Source organism: Rhamphochromis longiceps, linkage group LG7 (assembly GCF_057381845.1).
Source record: "Rhamphochromis longiceps isolate RC_006_pf linkage group LG7, R_longiceps_female_GT1.1, whole genome shotgun sequence".
Lineage (NCBI taxonomy): Eukaryota > Metazoa > Chordata > Actinopteri > Cichliformes > Cichlidae > Rhamphochromis > Rhamphochromis longiceps.
In genome coordinates, this window is record NC_140563.1 from 41,893,712 (window position 1) to 41,915,279 (window position 21,568).

The following is a 21,568-nucleotide window of genomic DNA, read 5'->3' on the forward strand; positions in this document are numbered from 1 at the left end:
GAGTGCGTAGAGGAGGTCTGTGAGGTGTGCTGTGTGTGTGACACACTGATGTCCCCTTGTCCACTGAAGGCTCATTGTATACATCATGCATCTCAAGAAAATGAGATAAAAGCAGAGCTGCAAATGGAAAAATCATCATTATTAATAAAAAAATATTTAAACTCTTCACTGGACTCTGATTGCAATGACACTTTTTTTTTCTTCTGATGATGCAGACTGTCGAGTTTGAATTCTGATAGTGAGATAGGCTCCTCTTAATGGCTGTACCAAATATCGGGCTAAGCAGGTCATTTTAGATCAAGGTGTGTCCTAAAAAAGGAATGTGAAGGTAACTTTAATGTAATAAACTATTAAACTGATTTCAAAGAGATTTTAAGCAAAATATTATTTCTTTTCCACATGCATATATTCATCAAAGCACTGCAAAAACTTGTACATGTTGATATTTTCTAGAGAGGTGCACCTTGTTTACTAAAGCTTCACAATGCTGATTCAAATGAATGTCTTGGTCCCTGCAGATTTTGCTGAATTTTGTTTTGTTTTGTTTTGTTTGTTTGTTTTTAAGATAGTTTATGACTCTGCCTCAGATTTGTACAGGAAACGTGCACTAATTTAGACCCAGGACAAATCTTTTTAGACGTGACCTGTCACCTGTTGAGCGTGCACCACAAACACATCTGGTGTAATTGTGTCCTACATTTAACATTTAAATCCACAACTCATACTGTCCATTTTCCATGTTATTTTAGCTGTTGAAATTTGTTTGTTTTTGTTAACCTCTGTTTTTCAAAGATATATGGAAAAACAAGGTGACACCAGTAAATCTCTAAAGCAGAGGCTCTTTGGGAGAAACTGCTTTCTGTTCCTATTTCCTAAGGACATCTTAAGACCCAAATTCCACAAGCCGGCTGGTGAAGGTGTTTCAAAATCTGAGAAACTCCTCTAACAGAAAGGTATGAACAGCTTTCTTGTAGGGACATGCGTGATATTTATGACTGACCCTGCTGTTGCGCAAACTTGTCCTTTTAAATGCGAATATAAGTTAAGCTGGAGGCAGCAGCCAACACAGCGGTACTCCATGGAAAAATGAACCATCAGAGCTGAGAAACAGGTTACTGGTCTCTCGACTTGTTTTTCCTCATGTGTCTTTCAGTGCGGGACAGGGAGTTGTGAAATCATGTGAAGTCTTTGCTTTTGAGGACAGCTCATGAATCGCAGCTGATTCTGGTAAACCACAAGCTGAACCTATAAAGCGTTTAAGTCCGTGGCTGTTTTCAGACTTGCACATTTCCAACACTTGGCTACTGTTCCTTGAACCTTGGCGATGATTGGCTGACAACCAGGTGGGTGGATCAGCAGGGGGGGGAAAGTAAACATCACCCCAGGCTTTGCCACTCTGTACCTCTCTTTGGCAGCACAGTTCACTTTTGGCTCAGGTCAGACACCAGCTCACCTCGCGGCTTCTCTTCCTCAGCCATGACGATGACTGTTGCCATGGTGATGCTGTGCATGATGATGGTACATGCAAATGTGAAGCCGCAGAAAGATTTTAGCCTGCAGAAGGTAGGATTGAGGGTGTTTGGTTTTTAAGCTTTTTTCTTTTTATATATTTTTTTATGTTTCAAACCACGTTTATTCGTTTTGTTAAGAACGGGGTTTCTTTAAAAGGAGAACAGCTGTTCTTTGTTTGTTACATGACGCCACCTACTGTCTGCTGGTGGTTTTATGTGTGCGCACAGTTTGCGATGAGTTGCTACCTTACAATAAACAAGATTAATGCACAAGTAAATCGTTTCCTGGTTTGATGGACTGTGTGAGGTTAACTTTCTTTGGCATATGTGCCACAAGAAATGTGTTTGACTGGCTATGAAGTGGGATTGTCCCGCACTTACTTCTTCTTAGCCATATTATGCCTGTAAGCCTTTTAACGTTTTATTCTTTATTTTAAAAGTAAAATGTTTATTTGACACAAAGTAGTGCTGATTTTATTTTCCCCGCCAGGATTTTTTTTTTAAATGTAGGCTATTGTCTGTTATATAAGAGTAAAAGTTAACACTTTCCCAATATAATTATAATCATTGACATTAAGTCAAGTAAACACCGTTTTACATGAGGAAAAATGAAAGTGGCTCATCGGTTTTGATGTACATCGAACATCTGAGATAGGTAAGGATGCCCTGCTTTACACAAGTGCTTGCAACAGGGTACACATTACAGCCTATGATAAAATAAATATGTGAGCCACACCATTTCACTTCAAGATGTGCTCTTTCATTCCGATCAACACAAGCACTGTAGTTTATTTTGAGTCAATCCCACATACCCCACCTTGCTTCCTTAAATACTTAGTGCACCAATTACCCGACTAAAAATACTCCCAACACATTATTTGTGCCTTAAAATACAGAACCTCATTGTTTCAGGGAAATACTTCTTCCTCTTTATTTAAATAAAGAGCCCTGCATTTAACCATTTAACCAAATGGTTAAATGCACGTGCATTTAACCATTTGGTTTATGTCACCCAGTGCGTCTGGGACTGTGACGGACAGGTCACATGTAGCCTGTGCATGACTGCTCAGAAGTTCCAATAAACTGTGTCCTGTTTTTGTTTGTTTTGTGTGTGTTTAGTTTGCAGGAAAATGGTATCGCGTGGGGGTCGCCTATGACTCTCCGCGTTTCGTCCCATTCCGAAGAATAATTAAGGCCTCCATGGGCACCATCACGCCGCTGCCAAACGGCAATGCTAATCTCACAATGTGGGAGGCAACGTGAGTCTGTTTTTGCAGGGGTGACACATTTGATCACTGTTGACATATGTGGACACGCAGGGACATGCCGCTCAGTCTGTGTGAGAAAAGACTGTGGCAGAGCTTTTTTAAACTCTATTATGGGGCAAAGTCAGGACACTTTTTAAGATCTTTTAATTAAATTTGACTTGTTATTGTGTCCATGCCCTTTATGTGCTCCAGTAACCTTTGTAATTTACACAATATGCTCTCACAGTTATTTAAGATGGCTGGTGAGTGGCAAACTTGCATACAACAATAATACATATTGGGCTTTATTGAATTAATAACATCAAAGCTATCATATGTGTGCTAGTCAAGGAAAAGAGTTAAACAGAGAGGAGTAAGAAAGTGACACTTGTGGATAAACACTCATTTTTCTTTGCTTTTTTCAGATCCTTTGGTTGTGTAATCAAAAAGTACCAGTATGAGAGGGCGAGTGTACCTGGACAGTTCACCTACTTCAGTGCACGTGAGTCTTTTTCTAAAGACAACTGACTTTTTCCATCATAGAATAAAAACTTGACTGGTGCTCACAGCATGAGTTGACATTCAGGATCAGCAACATGTCATGAGCAAAAAAAACACAGTGATCACAAGGATGAAGCTGTGCAGTCCAGGCACATGTGACAAAGTAATGACATAAGACTGAGAACAGGAAATAAGAGCAGAATACACACCCAAATATATTTGGGGGATTTTTCTTTTTTACTTTTATTATTTTTTACAGTTACGGTTTTCATGTGACATGTAAGTATTTTTTATTGTTTATATAGCATGCTGTCTAAATAACAAAATGTATATTATTAAATGTAGTAATTTAAAATGCATAATTTTTACAGTGGTATAATTATGATTATGTTAGAATTGTATTGTAATGAACATTTAAATGAATGTAAATTGTTCAACAATGTATAAAATTTTCATTACAATTTTGAGAATATTTTAAGTAGGTTTAAGTTTTCATGCGACACTTAAGTATTTTTTATTATTTATATAGGTCTGCTGTCTAAATAACAAAATGTATATTATTAAATTTAATAATTTAGAATTAAATCTTAATCGAATTAAGATTCATTAACATCCAGTAAGTCAATACAAAAATTACATATCTTGTAAATTAATTTTATCTTCTACCAAATGCAATTGGGGGGGTTTTACGTTCATGTTTTTTTCTTTTTCTTTTTGTTTTTTGTTTTTAGCTTTTTGCATTTTAAGTAACCTATACAGGCCTAATAGAAAAATCATATACATCCCATTTGGGTTTAGTGCAGGCAATTCTGTTTCATCCAGATTTAATGTATTGGTCTATTTATTCATTTATTTAATCTGCCTATCAATTTGCTTTTAAATGTTCAACTAGCAGGGGTGCTAAAATCTCGCTTCTGTGTCACGATTTCTCTCAGGCCATAACATGGTGAAGGACATCACTGTGGTGGAAACAAACTACACTGACTACGCCATGGTCCTTAAGCACAAGGTTTTCAACAGAGAGTACACACAGGTGGCACTTTATGGTGAGACACGCTCACAGATGCGTCTGAACATGCAGGCCACTGCAATTCTGTCTTCTATACACCACATGTCTGTTTCTGTACTTGTCTGCAGCTCGCACTCTGAGCGTCAGGCCTGAAGTCGTACAGAAGTTTAAAACCTTTGCCTTGTCTCGCGGTTTACCAAGAGAGTCTATTCTGATTCCACCTCCAGCAGGTGAAGCAAGGGGGAACACGCCTCCATATATACACATAGTATATACACATCTGCGCGCATGTTGAAGAAAAATTGTCATAATTTTGGTCTGTATGTTTTCTGGTGAACAGAAAATTGCCCGTCATCAGGGTCTGGGCGTTAGGTAAGGCAATTTCTTTTTTTTTCTTTTTCTTTTTTTAAAGAAAAATATATATAAAAAACACAGGTGGTTATTTTAAATCTGCGTGTGCGAATGATTTCTGTCCAGCTAGTATAAAATCCTTTCTGTTCCCCCTTCTAGGTTCCCTGCTGTGCCTGAGATGAGGGTGGCATCACGTGTTCTTCGTGCTGTTCCAGCTGTGTGTCTGTGTCCAGTTTCTGACAGCATTTATGTATTATAAACTATTATTAAAAAAAACTTCAGCAAACATGATGCTGACTGCAAATGGCACAAGAAGCAGATATTGCTGATTACATTTATCCTATAGATCAACCTTGATTATGAAGCGTTTTCCATTATTTTCACAGTTCACATAGTTAAATAAACATTGACCTCCAGACTTTTATTAATCTAATTTGAGGGTGGGTTTTTTGTCTTATTATGGTTACATGTAAAATATGTTAGTATGTAATTCTGTGTTTTACTGTGATCTATATGTTCATCGCCTGACAGTTACCTTTACCAGCTATAATATTGGCGATACAGTCATCATATATCAATAAATATATTTCTGATCAGCTGCATTTTTCTTGAATTAAGAAATTTTACCTGCATATGGACAAACACTTTCTCTTGCATAAAGTGTTGCTGCAGAGGTTCACACTGAAAAGACAAATGTAAATAAAAGTTGGCTGCTTCATCGACTGCCCTGAGCCATATCAGCTGTGCTCTTTCACACTGTTGACATAATTAAATAAATATTCAGCCTGGACATAATAAATAAATCTCTGAGTAGATTATCTACAGTTTCTACTGCATTTGTGGCACAAAACAAGTGGTCTAAAGGTCACTGAAAGGAAGTTTTTTCCCTCAGTGAACACCAGGTGGCACATACACACCAGTATGTGACATACAGTTTATGATGCAGATATCATGATACCATGAGAAATGAGATTAAATGAGCTGTATGTTGAAGGGACACTTCTGTCTGTGGTAACATCAAAAAGTCTCTGTAGCTGATACTAATGCTACATTTCCCCACAATCTGTTAATTACTAACGTATATTGATCAGTTGTTTGTTTTAGCTTCAAACTCTGAAGTCCAGCAATTCATTTCTGATTATTTGGACCAAAGGACACACAGTGACATGCACACACCTCTGTGCACAGACACACTGATCGTCAGAACTTTGCGCGTTAAGTTGTGTCTTTTCTTGCTTCTTTTGGTTGTGTTTTGAGAGGGGATTCACAAAAGCCACATACACAGGGTGTCCGTTTGACCCAGAAAGGCAGCAGACAAAAGTTTCTGGGAGGTGACAGAAAGAGACAGGTTGGACAGGCAGGCTAACAAAATGCAGGGAGCGGTCAGGCCTGTGTCTGTGCTGGTAATGGGGTGGGCCCTCGTGACCTTCCAGGTATCTCCTGTGGAGCCAAAAAATTTTACCCTGACCCAGGAGAACTTTGATCTGGAGCAGGTGAGTGGATAAAATACTAAAAAATGAAATTTCTTTAGTTATTTCCCACCCCACCCAACAACAAAGTTTATCACTTCTTTTCATTCAATAATATCTGAGGTTGTTTTTATTGCTGCACGTCAATCCACATGTTTTAATGTACAGTAATTATGAGTCTTGTCGCACCACGCCTTGACTTCAGCAATCTTGGCACAAATTCCTGAGAAACATCAGCTTATCCAGAAGTCAGCTAAACATGTCACACCCCTGCTGATTCATCCACAGTACACTGGCTCCCTGTACTGCCATGAATTCACCCTAAAAACATGACTATTAACATTTGAAGTTCTTCACAGGCTCTGCCCTGCATATTTCACTGATCTCCTCCAAACTTAAACTTCCTGCAGTGTTCATCTGGGTGCCAGGTCCTTCTCTTATGCAATACCTAAACTTTACTCCCTCACATCTGCACACTCCTTGACAGAATTCAAAACTGCGCTCATGACATTTTTAAGCTGTTCTGTTTTGTTTTGACTGGTCCATTTTATAATATTAGTATCTGTTCTGTTTTATGTCATGCCGTGTTCCTCGCAGTTTATGGGAAAGTGGTATGAGGTGGCAGTGGTGTCTACCTGCCCTCATTATATGCAGCGTAAGAGGGGAAACCCTGTCATTGTTGCACTTGAGCTGAAACATGTTGCATCTGAGGAGAACTTCACCATGACAGCCACTGCTTTCAGGTCAGATTCACCCACATGCTGTTTCTCATGGAGTGGATGAGTATGCTACACTCAATATAACCTTTCATGTGTTTGTGTCTGCATATAGGAACAGCTTGTGTACGGAGACTTCAACAGATTACAGTTTGACGGACACTCCAGGGCGATTCTTCTACCACACTGCAAGTATGTTTTCTGCTTTCCTGCATATATAGTACATCCTTCCTGTGACATGTGTACAATAAAAACATTCTCATGATGCTAAAATAATACTCAGAAAACCTGATGCGTTAACACTTTATTTTCTACAGGGCTCGGGGCCGACGTTGATGCCTTTGTGGTTCATACCACCTATGATGAGTATGCTGTAATGCTTCTGCTGAGCACAGAGAAACCATCAGGAAATAAAACCACCATAGCCAAACTTTACAGTGAGTGACCACTGTTGGATCATCAGCCATTTTACCTTTGATTTATCAAGATATCTGTGTTGATTTTTTTTTAGCAGTGCATTTCTTTGTGTCTGAATTAAAACAAGGGTCAGGTACTTTAATTTATCAATCAATATTAATTATGAGTAAGCTAATAATAGACTTCATATTCCCAACACCTAATCCAGTGTACTTAAAGCAGGTAAAACTTGCAAAGCTTCTGAGGCTACTGTATAAAATCTAATTGTCTCTATATCTGACTGTAATCTTGTTCAAATCATGAGATCTCACATTTAGCCTTTTAATTTGGAACTATTTAATGTTTTTCAATATAAAATTATAAAAACATAGAAATTTGTTGTTCTCACAGAGATTTTAGGAACTTTAAATGTGCTGATTCTAACACTGCCTTTCTGTTTCCTTCCAGTATTTAACAGAGTATGAACAGTCAGTGTTATAAAATACTAAAGAAAATCTGTCCTCTTCAGGTCGGACTGTGGAAGCAGGCCCCGCTGTGCTGGATCACTTTAAAACAGTGGTCAGAGAGCATGGAATGAGAGACGATGCTGTCATCATGAATCAGGACAAAGGTGCACACTCTCCCTGAGAACTATTGATGAGTTTACACTCGTCATCTCCATCTTTAACATTTTTTGCCCAGTATATTCACTATCCTCTGCACATGTCCAAATCATCTTTACATGCTGTTCAACCTGAGCGAACCCTCTGATTTGTTGTAATATAGTCATCGTCGCCCCCCCCCCCCCCCCAAGCAGAACAGATTTGCCCGCTGGGATAGCCATGTTTGACACCCTTGCTGTTATTGATTTTTCCCTCCTGTTATTGAATATTATCTTCATGGTTGTGTTTTGCATGTTTAGTGTTTTCTATTACTAACTGCATTTTAGAAAGTCATCAACTCTAATCCTTCTGCCTTTACAGGTGAGTGTGTTCCAGGTGAAAAGATGACAGAGACACCTACTCAGGTGCATGCTTCACACTAACACACTAACATATAACACTGTAAAACCCAAGATTTATAACTATGTTAAAGTGATGAGTCTTTAATGCATTTTAATACCTTGTATGTCATTATTTCAGGTTATTGTTCCCAAAGGGTTAAATAGAAACGCGGTTCCACGTACGACACATCCCCAAGAAGAGTTCACTGTTACCATCTGACCCTATCCTTACCATCCTCCTCTGTCAGATAAATCCTCTGCATGTCCTCCTTCACTATATCCATGGATCTCCTCTTTCACTCCTGCCTGGCAGCTACACGTTCAACATCCTTTGCCAAGTATATCCACTATACTTCCTTTGCTTATATCTAAACCGTCTCAGCCTTACCACTCTAACTTTATTTCTGAACTGCTCTACCTGAGCTGTCCCTCTGTGGTACACGTTTCTAATCCTTTCTATTCTGGTCAATCCCAATAAAAACCTGAGCATCTTCAGCTCTACCACCTTGAGCTCAACCTCGAGCTGGCAGACCTCGAGGTCTTTTTGTCAGTGCCACTGTCTCCAAACCAAACATCATACCGGGTATGACTACCAGCGTTTAAACCTTCCTTTTACTCTTGCTGCTATCCATCTGTCACAAATCACCCACTCGACTTTGCCTCCACTCTCTTGTTAACTGTTAATATAAATAAAAATATGTAAATGTAAAAAAAATGCAATAAGGATGTTGTGTTTCTGTCAAATTTGAGCGTTTTAATAAATATATATTTGCTATATATTTTAATATACAGCTGGTACATAGTCCAAAATGCAAATTGTTTTTTAATGTGTGAAACAAGTTTAAATACAAAAAAAGGACTTTAACTTTTAAGGCCCTTTTAAAGCTGCACCACCTGCTATATATGGCATGGTGTGCTAATACTTTCCACAATTATTTATCATATGCATTTGTGCAAGTTTAAGAGATGTGACAAATATTTATTTAAAGATAATATTTTATTGCCAATATTATTTCAAATAAAGCGACCATGCTATTTGAGAAAAAAAAAGCACCAAATGGCAAGTGTACGGTAATAAAATATCTCATGTACAAATGTTTCCTGTATGTTTCACTGCCCCAAGGAATCATTTTCAAAATGGGCTGCACCGCTCCCCAACGGGACATGGAGGGAGAGAGCTGAAACAGAATCATGCATGCATGTGGATACCTTGTAAATTTACTCCAACATCATGGTTTCACATTATAAAGTTACAATTTAGTAACTTTATAATGTTACAATTTACACATGTCTGGAATCATACATCAGTCCAATCCAAGCCCTCAGAAATGTGATTCTGGCTAACCTACTATCCAGTCACATCTGGTCCTCTTTGCTCTCTAACCTGTCTGTGAATAATATTATAACATTTTTCAGGTTCCAGTGTGATCTTGAGCTGGGGTCCTGGTCTGTACATCCACTGGTACAAAGTGCAAGCTTGAGCTACCAATAGTTATTTAGGTATTACAAGGGTGGAGCTGTAGACGGCAGCTCACTCGCCAAGATACGTAACTTTTTGTATATGCGCCCAAAGCATTGTGGGCTCTGTAGTTCAGAAAAGATAACTTCTATAACTTATACACATTAGGATGAACTAGTATGCTATTGTTACTCATTAGTCCCTCCAATCATGACAAGTATTGATTTGTTTGCATTGCAGTGGTCAGGTGAGATACACAAAATCTGAACTTTGCTCTTTTACTTGTTTATTTTTTACTCAGCTGTGGGGGGGCTGGGTACATGAGGGTGACCCGGCAAACATAGCCCATAGCAGTTCAATGCACTGTCTCCTAATCAAGAGGTGAGAGGGGGCTGTTTTGATGTTTTATACTTAGGGGACATTGTTACCAACGCGTGGACAGACAAGCTGGTGAGATGCAGAAAGCAGCGACTGTGATTACTCTGCTGGTCCTGGGATGGACCTGGAGCCTCGAGGGGCTCCCTGTACTCACAGACCCGCTTTACCCCACACAGGAAAACTTTGATTTAACCCAGGTAAGTGCTCGAGTTCTGCGCTCTGGTTAATATTCTTTAACATTGTGCATATTGCATAATTCTGAGAAGTGTTAAATGCAAAAAGTTAAAAGCAGGAGATGCTGGTATGCCCTTTTCCTGTGTATTTAAATTCTAACATTTTATTTCTTTTAGTGTTTACTGAAAATTTCTTTAAGCCTTAATCTCAAGCAGAGGAAACCTAAAAATATGAGGATTATATGCTGAGGGCTTTTATAATGGAAACTAGAGCTGTTAGTTGCACAGTGCAAAGGTCGGGTATGAATCCACTGAGTGCTCATAGATAACTATGACAGAGCAAGCCTAAGGTAATATTTATCTATTTCTCATTGCAAAACATCCTTTATGATCCAGTCAAACGACTGCTTCAAATCACTTGTATTCTCAGGACTGAGAACGTCCAAAGTAAACGTTTCCTTTAGATGTAGAACACAAGGACCTCTCCAAACTTGTATTTTTAAAACAAACTTAAAATAGTTTAATTAAAGTTGACGTTTTGCTTTAAACCCAGCATTAAAACAACATTTAACTATATACTTTTTTAATAATCTATATTTGTAACATCTTTATTTTTATACCAGATGTTTGGTTAAGCAGTCTGTGAGTTTTATATCAATTTGTGAAAATCTTCCTTTTGTTTACCTCTCCTGACAGTATTTGGGAACATGGCATGATATTGCCATTGCATCCACATGTCCCTATATGCAACGTTATAAGTCAGGTGCAGCCATCGGAAAACTGGTACTTCAGAGAGGTGATAATGAAGGCAAACTCAAGGTGACTCGAACTTCACTGAGGTTAGTAGAAAACGCATGGGTGTGCGGACACAAACAGTAATGTACAGCAAGCATGTATTTCTGACAGCAAAACACAATGTCCACTATTGTGTTCCCTTCAAGCTGTGTGGGTTTTTACAAAAAATGTTTTTTGTTGTTTGTTTTTGCTAATGTACTCATTCTAAACATTCTAGCAGACATATTGAGGGAAACTGGATTAACCAAAATTTAAGAGAAATCTGGCAAAAAAAACAAACATAATATTTAATTTTGCTGGATGAATTTTATTTGTGAAAGCTACCAAATTCTGAGAATCTGCTGTAAAAGAAGCTATCAAGCTGTAAAATACCAGTAGCAGCTGTAACATTAATGCGATCTGCTCACTGATGTATTAAACGTTTCCTCAAATGAGTCTCTCTACACATTAACTGCTTTTAACTCCAGTATATTCTAAACCCCCCTCTTTGTGTGTGTGTGTGTGTGTGTGTGTGTGTGTGTGTGTGTGTGTGTGTGTGTGTGTGTGTGTGTGTGTGTGTGTGTGTGTGTGTGTGTGTTAAGACGAGGAACATGTATGGAGAGGATTGAGGATTATGAGCTGACCACCACACCAGGACGATTCTTCTATCATGTTGCAAGTATGTCTCTAATCTGTGTAAATAATGCTGTACGTGAGCTTTTGTACAGCGGATTTTTCGATATTATGACTCTCCCTGTACTCTCCCTCTCACAGAGTGGGGGGCAGACGTGGATGCATACGTGGTTCACACAAACTACAATGAGTACGCCATAGTAATAATGAGCAAGCAGAAGTTATCAGGCAATAAGACCACCTCAGTTAAGCTTTACAGTGAGTAAACGCTTCCTAAAAATGTAAACCAAAATGGATTCATTTGACAGTCCTTAAGTATACACTTGATTGTTGTTATAGTGACTATTAGGTGAAGTCCTGAAGTCTTAATGCCATTTTAAGGTTTTTATTTTCCAAATGATTGTGTTCTTCAGGTCGAACTATGACTGTGAGAAACACTGTCCTGGATGACTTTAAAAGACTGGTTAAAGACCAGGGAATGAGTGATGCCAATATTATCATTAAAGAGAACAAAGGTACAGCCCACACATACAGACACACACATAGACAGATTATCACACACGCTAACACTCTTCTAAAATGGAGTGATAAGCGTACAGTCTTCCTCCGAGATCAGTACTCTAGTTCTTACTTTTTAAAGAAATCAACCCAGATCTACACTCTATCTTCATGGTTTCTTTCCTTGCGTATGTTCTACCTCTTTACAAAAGACATGAAAATCCAGGCTCACACACACACACACACACACACACACACACACACACACACACACACACACACACACACACACACACACACACACAATAAAATAAAAAACTTGAAGAATGGAACTGTTATTCATAACATCTTAACACGACATTTTAGGCTATAGATGAAGTATATGAACAAATGACACTACTTCACTTGATCTGCAGGTGACTGTGTTCCTGGAGAGGAGGTGGCAACAGCCACAGCTCAGCCTGAGCCTCAGGTATTACAATCTATTTAACATTGAATATTTTATGCATATGCTTTAATTGTATTTCCTTTAAAATGCATGAAAGAACATCTGTTGTCCTTTGTACTCAGGAGTTTGAGTTTTATGGTAGAATTCATCATAAATGAATTACAAGGCCATCATATAATCCATGTGAGACGTTACATTATAGGAGATCATTTTATCAGTATAATGCAGATTATTTGTGGTTGAGTCATTTTTGTATCTCTGAGTCTGTGTGTCTGTGTTAAACAGCGTGTGAGGAGAAATGCAGTGCCTTCTTTGGCTCCAGATGTGGAGGGCTCTGGTGATGATACAGCTATGTTCAATGGGACTGGTAGGATATCAGTTTATGCCAAATATCAAGTTCTGATTCTGATGTTGTATATTTTCTTATGCATATGTATATTCCCTCGCTGTTCCCACAGAGGCCTGTAAAGCAGCACCAGACACAGGACCGTGTTTCGGGATCCACGTGCGTTACTACTACAACTCCTCTTCAATGAACTGCGAGCTCTTCAAGTATGGAGGATGTTTGGGCAATCAGAACAACTTTGAAAATGAAAGGGACTGTTTGCAGAGTTGCCGCACCGAAGGTAAGAAAAAACAAACACAACATGACATTTGCTAATGTGCATAGATGTCCGTGCAACACACGTGCAAATTCAGGTTTTGGGGGGTTTGGTCCAACATTTAATTATGGATTCAGCTGGGGTTTCCAAATGACGCGTAAACGGAAGAACACTTATTTTCTATGAGAAGCTACTGTGTTTGTTTTCAATGAGGCTCCTTATAACAGCCACAGAGAAAGGGACTGCAACTGTTTTACAAAGTGCAATTCATGTTCTACTTGAGACTCTTGTGGCACACCACGAATGAATATTACCTATATTATATTGTGTGTATCTCTTTTGTCATTTCAGCTGTGTGCCGTCTGCCTATGGATGCTCAGCCCTGCACAGGGAAGCCTCCCATCTGGGTTTTTGACTCCACCGCTGGTCTGTGTGTGGCCTACAAAAGCGGCTTCTGCCAGGCCAACGGCAACAAGTTCTACAGCAAGGCAGAGTGTGAGGAGTACTGCGGGGTGATGAAAGATGGTGCGAAAATAAAACAAGTATAACAGAGCAGAACTGTGGCAGGATGCAAATAAACACAAAGACACATTTATCTCATAGAAATCCCACAGATTCCAAGTCCATGGCTGAGGCACTTAAAAAAAAATCTCCCAGCCTTGTTTTTTCTTCATATGTAAACACAAAACCCAATTTTCAAACAACATTTAAAAAAAAAAAAAAACAACCTCTAACCCTTATGGCTAAACCACATCATCACATCAAAACAGTTTTAACCAGTGATCGTACACACACACACGGCCAGTCGGAAAAAAAACATTACTGCTATTATGCTACTACATCAAAAAAAAAGGAAAGAAAAGAAAAGAAAAGAAAAGAAAAGAAAAGAAAAGAAAAGAAAAGAAAAGAAAAGAAAAGAAAAGAAAAGAAAAGGAAAAACAACAATGTTAACAACACGTAGCTCCGGTCGTCTTGCATCTTAGGATTTACTCATGGAAGTGGCTTCTTTCACATGTTTCTCATGCAGTGTAATTATAATGATTAAATGGGAACATTATGTTGTATGAGAAAAAATGTGAAAGGGGCCACTTTAATGGGTGTTTGTGCTGGAAAACATAAACATTGATTGCAGAAAGGGGCATTTTTCAATCTGGTTGCCATTCCATGAGCAAGAACACAGTCTGTCACAGCTGCTCAAATGTCATTTGGAATTACTGTTGTTAGGCATGAACTTACTCCTCCTCCTCTTATAAACAGCCCTTCTCTATCTCTCTCTGATTGTTTGTTGATATTGAGCTTCAACTCAACCAATGCCATTCTGTGACGATGGACTGATTGACTAATGTTACTTACATGACATCATTAGCAAGAAGTGTGAAGAGTTTTAATTTGTTGTCGTTGTGTTGAATTTTTTTTTTTTTTTTAAGATATTTTTATGGAGGGACAAATTACAATCGTGTGAGTAAGGTTTTTCACAGGACTCTGTGCAGACCTGTGAAAAAACTAATTACACCCTTACTGCTTCCAAAGAAAAATTATGATTTCACTAAGGTTTCCAGAAAAATATGCTCTTATGTCTTTTGTTCAACAACTAATAGCCCAAATTGGGTCATGCAACAGAGCCACGATCCCAGTTTGCAAACCTATAAAGGAAAACACTTCTGCTCACTGGAAAAACTGTTGATGCATGATAAATACAAGTAAAAGTTACAGCTCAGTTTGAATCAATTCCTGCAAATGCATCAAGTTCCCCATACATGCTGGTCCAAACAATGTATATATGCTTTTTTTTAACAGATGAAGGGCTCCTCAAGGCAAACTGACTGAGATGAGGAACCACTGCTGCTCAGTCAACATAAAGGGATACGACACAAACCACCACAGTAACAAAATATGGCTTTGTCTCAGCAGCGTTATCACCAATAAAAAAAAAAAAGTTTTTCAGTTGCTTCTTGTTTGTTACTGGTAAATGGTAAATGGCCTGTATTTATACAGCGCTTTACTAGTCCCTAAGGACCCCAAAGCGCTTTACATATCCAGTCATCCACCCATTCACACACACATTCACATACTGTTACTTCTTGCAATACCAGTTATAACATCACAGCAACACCTGTGTTTTCTGTGTGGTTTCGAATTTTTGCTTGAATCAAAAATTTTATAGCACTTAAGAGTTTAGACTGAATCACCTTCCCTGACTCAATGTGTGAAAATGAACAGACCAGGTAGATGAATACCATTATAAACAATTTTGTGTGCTAAAATATAACGCCTTTGTGGTATTTCCTACTCAAAAAAATATCATGTGAAATGTTACCAGCAGAGGTCCCCATCATTTAAGGTTTAGAGCCAAATGCTCATGTTCCCCTCCCTCCTTCCGGATGTTGCAGTCTTTCTGGTTCACAGAACAAATACTGTGCACAGTCTTTAATGTGTTTTGCGGTGAACATCATAGAAAAAGTACCAACATGCAACCATACACATGTGAATTGCATACACTAATGATTACAGCTGAAAGAATATACTTCTCCTTGGTGACAGTATCAATAATGACACAGTATGCATGTTTATGGTATACTTTCCGGTGCTCAGGGACTCTATCAACAAATCTAAATAAGAAACGTTTCCTAATATTATAATTAAACAAACTGTTTGAGACATGTAAGGGTGAAAATGCTATTAGGATCACCCTACAACAATCATCAATAAATTCTTCTGTTATTTATTGCATGGACCTCAGAATATCCTGGCCATAAATTATATTGTATGATCCTACATTGTTAATCCCATAATGTGCTAATAATTATAGCCATGGCTGTGCTAGTTTATATGAATGTGATATTTTCATGTCACATAGATGTTTTGCATACTTACAGTAATAAAAGGATCTATTCTTAGACCTTGATAAGAATAGTGTATTAGCACTTCATGATATAGTCCCAGACCTAAGTGGCTATTTCCTGGCATTTATCATGTAATTGTTTCAGTCTAATTTTTATCACCATAAATTTTTCATTCAATTGTAATTACACATTATTATCCATGTGCAGGCTCTGTTATAGAGAATCCTAACCTTCACTTCTTTATTATCAGGGGTGCAAACTGTATTACAGAGTATCCCAATATACTTCTTGCATTGTAATTACGCATTATTATCTGGGTGTATGCCATCTTGAATAACTCTGATAACACACTTTACAGCATCTTGATGGAACAAAAAACATCAGTAATGGAAGACTCCTCTCTCACCATTGTAAAACAGAGAAATCATTCGCACCCACAGCCAGCAGGCTTTTAAACTCTCGTGTTAATAGCAGACGAGCTATGTCAAACATATGAATTTCTCTTTGGGATCAGCAAAGTTATTTTTATTCTTAAGCTGTATTATAGAGTAGTTTAACCTCTAATGCTTTCATTGTTATTACACTGTATTTTGAGATAGCCTATAGTGGGCTTTGATTAATGTACTAGGTGGAGTTAAAGGGGAGAAGGTTTGGTGTGCTCTCTCATTCAAAAGGATGAGGACTAAATAATCCAGACAAAAAAGACATGAAGAAAAGCCAGGAGGGGGCAATATTTCTCTGTTGGTGTTTCACAGATATATCACACAATCTCAATTACATTCAGACAGATTTGAATACATTTCGCAGAAAATTATGAGTCATTCACTGCTGCAGAAATATCACATAATATCTCAACTAATCCTAGGCTATTTGCCCTCTTTTAATTTTCACTCTTCCAAAGGAGCCAGGCTTCCTGCTCTCAGTTCCCAGAGTTCCTGGCTGCTGGCAGTAGAATGCTGGGAATATCCGGAGAGGAAGGGGAAGTGACATCACAGAACTGACCTTCCGTACCAAGCCAGATCACCTGGTGTTCCCTGGACCAGAGTTACCAAATAAGCACAAACATAAATAAGCCTGCCAAGGGGCAAATGCTTTGTTTTTGAGCATTCACAAATGTAATTTCAGAGTGCTTATCACACATTTTTGTGCTTCAGTTTATTTTCCAGAAGTATGGGAGAGACAAAGAGATAGGAGTAACTTCAATTCATTATGCAGGAATCTTTCTGTTAGATTGTCTGAGCTAATTTGGTAGGAAATTTCCACTGCAATTCAGCTGGTTCCTCATATTAACTGAAAGCCTTTCTGAGTTTCTAGTTACTAGTCTGCTGGGGGGATTTTCTTGCCTAATGTCATTTTTAATTACCAAAACATTGATTCAGTCTCACTGATTATGTTACAGTGAGCCCCACAGTACTACCCAACTGTCCTCATGAATTCTAGATTTAAAATTTATTACCCCAAAAATAATAAAAACCTATGCTAAAACCTTAAAATGAGCTAATGTTTGCTAAGAGAAACACACAATTATTTTTTAGCAAAGAGGGACGGCAGAAGAAGAGAAGGGGGTTAGAAGCTGCCCAAAAGAGAAAGCATTTGGATGAGGAGACAAAAAGAAGGACAGATGTGGGAGGAAATGTGATTTTGGAAGACGGCAAAGGAGTCATCTTTCAGCAAACTGCTGCAGCTCCCACTGTCTCATTGTCCTACCAACAGAGGACCCCCTCCACACACACACACACGTAGCGGCCGTTCTCTCACTTCAGAGGATGCAAAACTGCCTAATTTTCATTTCAGAGGACATCTTATCCAAACTATAACCAATATTTGCCTTCCCCTTATCCTATAACCAAAACTTCACCACCTTTTTTTCCATCTTCAAGTTCAACTCTGACTACGTGGCCAACCAACAGGCAGCCACAAACATTTAAATACCCTCCTCTAAACCCCAGCTGTGTCATCTGAGTGTTTTCACTAAGTCTGAGGTCTAACAGATGGTTGCCCAAAAAGACAGAACTGGGGGGGGGGGGGAGGGTTTGCTTGTCTTCCTACAGTCCCCCAAACCTATATTAACTCACAGAGTTATAAACATTGCTCAGCATATCTCATTTATTTATCTCTTTTATTTCATATAACATAACCAAAACACAGTGCTATCTCCCAGATGTTATTTAGCAGTATGACAAATGCCTCATAGAAACATAGAACACAGAAACTATCTTCAACATAATTACTACATGCATATATGCCTGTCTGGTGAAAGTGTTAATGCTGACTGAACATGTAAGAACTTTGCTTTAATTCATATGCTTTAATATTTTGGATTTTGCATTTATAACAGCTTTCTTTGACATGCAGTCATTTTACAATGACATGTTTTGTGGCATTTTTATACTGCCTCCAACTAACACTTTTCTCCTTCCTTGTTTCTCCTTCCTCACCTGGTTTTCACAATCCTCCACAAAGACTATGTGTTAAAGGCTCTACTCCTAATAAATTGTGACTGTTCCTAAGTTTACAGGTTACTCAGACATTGCTTATGATAAGTAAACGATTGCTTAACTGAATTAAGGAATGAGTTTGACTGAGACATTTTATTATGAAATAATGTTTCAAAAAGAGGAGGAGATGAATTTATCTAACAAGCAGGAGAAGCTACGACTGAAACTCGGTTTGTGGATGTTATTTGTTTGTGTAAAAGTTAAGCTATTGCAAAAGGTGCTCATGTCTTTATTAGCACTTAACTGCTCAGGCTGTATGTCTTCGATGATAGAGTGAGCGTTATGTTGAATGGGCTTATGCATGTGTTTATGTGCTGGTCAGTGTATGTCATTATTAATTTTTGCAATATAAGAAATATATTATCCAATTAGGTTCGCTGTTAGCCAAATGCAGGTTGCTAATGGTGGTTTTTCATAGCATTAGCTAACTTCCTGGCTATTGCTAACTAAATGAGAGAACCTGCTTGGTCAGTTGCAGTGTCGATCCCTGCTATGATGGCATTGTATTCACATGTTTAAATGCAATTTTCCACATGCAGTGATTTCTGCTTTGAAATCAACATAAGGGCTGAATGACCTTTGACCAGCTGACCTCAAGAATATCCAACCCTCCACTGTCGCTGCACAGTGTGACGCTCTGGCCCATTCCACTTTGACTGACCTCTCTTTGACTCTCACGCACACACACAGAGGGTATGACCACTCGATGCTCTCCCAGACACAGTCAGACACAATAGGAGACCCGACACATTCCTTTTCCCCAGGTGGCATAAAAGACACAGTCAGATCAATGTCCTAATAGGCTCCAAACCAGTGACAGACAATTATTAACCCCTGACGGGTGTGAGTTCCTCTCTCTCCTTGCCAGACTATTGTCTGACCACCGTGTGTTTGTATTGTCTGAGGGCCTTTTTTGGGAGGGGTCATGTAGTACTGGTTAACCACTGGATAAGAGGTCTAACTTAGAGTATGACATGCTCATTGTGTATGTAATCTTAACCTGAGAAAAGTGGATATTAACCTGCTCCAAATTGTGTCTTTAAAATATACACATTGATAGAACTGACCACATACCAATGTGACAACAAATGATGACAGCTCGCAGCCATGTGTCAGGACAGCTGATTAGGGTAAATTGTGTAAACAAGGATAAAATCCAAGAGCAACTGATATATAACAGTTTGCGAGTGTTACAGAGATACAATTTAAGCATCATGAGACTATTTCTACTTCTGTACCTCATTCAGAAATCTTCCTTTGCACCTACTCACTTCACTCTCTGCTTCAGCTGGACCTCCCTCATCCCCCAACTCTTCACCGCTCTTTCTCCCCCAGGCTCCTCTCCAATTCCACTACAGCCGTGTGTGTGTGTGTGTGTGTGTGTGTGTGTGTGTGTGTGTGTGTGTGTGTGTGTGTGTGTGTGTGTGTGTGTGTGTGTGTGAAGGGCTGGTGGTGGTAGGACAATGGGCAGTAAGGGGGCTAGTTGAATAGGACCATTGAGCCTGCTCAGCCAAACAGAAAATCATCTCCCATCTCACTTCAAAACCCACAGTTTCACTGCGTACAAGTAGACCTTTATTCTCCATAATTAATCCCTGATACACATATACATACATAGGCACACATGCATATAGATGCATACATACAGGCTTACAAACACACACAGATACAGAAATATATATATGGACTCTGGATGGAGTCTGACATATTAAACTGTCAAGAAGCAAGTTGTTCAAATGACTCCCCTGAATGTTATTCTGAAATGTGAAATTTAAGAAAACTAAGGTCATTTTGAATCTGAAGGCAGCTACACGTCTCCAGAAATTTGGGCCATGTTTACCACTGTGCAGCATCCGCTCTTCCTTAAAGATCAGCTCGTAAACATCTGGGAACTGAAGCGGCTAGTTACTGGAATCTGGGAGAGGAATGTTTTACCATTCCTGTCTGATTGAGGATTGTAGCTCATCAGCAGTCCTGGGTTTTCTTTTCATGTTGCTCTAAATGTTTTCAGTTGGCCAAAAGTCTGGACTGCAGGCAGGCCACTTCAGCACCCATACTCATCTACTTTGAAGCCATGTTGTGTTGATAGATGCAGTATGCAGTTTAGCATTGTTGTGCTAAAATATGCAAGGCGTTCCCTGAAAAAAACGTCTTTATGATGGGTGCAAATGTCACTATAAAACATGTATATACCTTTTAGCATCAATGGAGCCTTTCCATATCTGTAAGCTGCCAATTCCACAGACACTAATGCACTCCTATACCATCAGAGATGCATGTTTTTGAACTAAGCTCTGACAAAAAGCCATTCATGGCTTCTACATTTTCTAAAAAGAATTTCAATTTGTCTAACCACAGAACAGTTTTCCTCTTTGTCTCACTCCATTTTAAATGAGCAGAGACAATGGTGATGTTTCTGGCTTATGTTCACATAAGACTTCTTCTTCTTTGCATGATGGAGCAGACAGTGATTTCTAGAAGTGTTCCTGAGCCCAGGCAATAATTTCCATGACAGAATCATGCCTTGTTTTTAATGCAGTGGCACATCAGGCCCCAGATTTCCTGATCTAGTTACTGATTTATTTGGCATCGTCCCTCGCACACAGAAATTGCTCCAGATTTTTGGAGCGATATTATGTGTAGCAGATGATACAGTATATATAATCTTCACAATTTTAAGTTAACGAACATGACTGGAACTGTTCCACAGTGTGTGAACAGAGGTGGGGTTTTTTTCCTTTTTCCCAGCCTGTTGAATTTTTGCCCATCTTAACTTCTAAGAAACTCTGCCTCTCTAATAAGCTCTTTTTATACCCAATCATGTTACTTACCTGCAGTGTTGGGGAGTAACGGAATACATGTACCGCCGTTACGTATTTAAAATACAAAATATGAGTAACTGTACTCCATTACGGTTACCATTTAAAAAGGTGGTAATCAGAATACAGTTACTTTGCTGAAATAAAGGGATTACACAGCTGTATTTTCCTGTTTCATATGTTCGGCTATGCCCTCTCTATTTTTGGTTTCCACGCCCCAAACAAAACACGCATTAAGAG

At 38.7% G+C, this 21,568-nt stretch overlaps 3 protein-coding genes across 4 annotated transcripts; all 3 read left to right on the forward strand.

Annotated features, from left to right (window-relative positions):
• Positions 1–1,077: 1,077 nt before the first annotated feature.
• On the forward strand, positions 1,078–5,420 carry ptgdsa (prostaglandin D2 synthase a). The gene is made up of 7 exons (XM_085413689.1): positions 1,078–1,563; positions 2,631–2,770; positions 3,184–3,260; positions 4,195–4,305; positions 4,397–4,498; positions 4,609–4,640; positions 4,779–5,420. Exons 1-6 carry the CDS (start codon positions 1,477–1,479, stop codon positions 4,638–4,640), a joined length of 549 nt encoding a protein of 182 aa, XP_085269815.1. The 5' UTR covers positions 1,078–1,476; the 3' UTR covers positions 4,779–5,420.
• Positions 5,421–5,767: 347 nt separating this feature from the next.
• On the forward strand, positions 5,768–9,051 carry LOC146665900 (protein AMBP-like). 2 transcript variants are annotated; one of them, XM_085413691.1, is made up of 7 exons: positions 5,768–6,112; positions 6,686–6,831; positions 6,920–6,996; positions 7,122–7,241; positions 7,730–7,831; positions 8,184–8,227; positions 8,343–9,048. In XM_085413691.1, the coding sequence occupies exons 1-7, from the start codon at positions 5,990–5,992 to the stop codon at positions 8,421–8,423; spliced, it is 693 nt and encodes a 230-aa protein (XP_085269817.1). In that variant the 5' UTR covers positions 5,768–5,989; the 3' UTR covers positions 8,424–9,048. The 2 variants fall into 2 exon arrangements, with proteins under 2 accessions (XP_085269817.1, XP_085269818.1); XM_085413692.1 differs by lacking the exon at positions 8,184–8,227 and having other exon boundaries at positions 8,343–9,051.
• Positions 9,052–10,010: 959 nt separating this feature from the next.
• Positions 10,011–15,250, forward strand: LOC146665901 (protein AMBP-like). The gene is made up of 10 exons (XM_085413690.1): positions 10,011–10,237; positions 10,910–11,052; positions 11,590–11,666; positions 11,762–11,878; positions 12,034–12,135; positions 12,535–12,590; positions 12,852–12,933; positions 13,025–13,192; positions 13,520–13,693; positions 14,966–15,250. The coding sequence occupies exons 1-10, from the start codon at positions 10,118–10,120 to the stop codon at positions 14,989–14,991; spliced, it is 1,065 nt and encodes a 354-aa protein (XP_085269816.1). The 5' UTR covers positions 10,011–10,117; the 3' UTR covers positions 14,992–15,250.
• Positions 15,251–21,568: the final 6,318 nt, after the last annotated feature.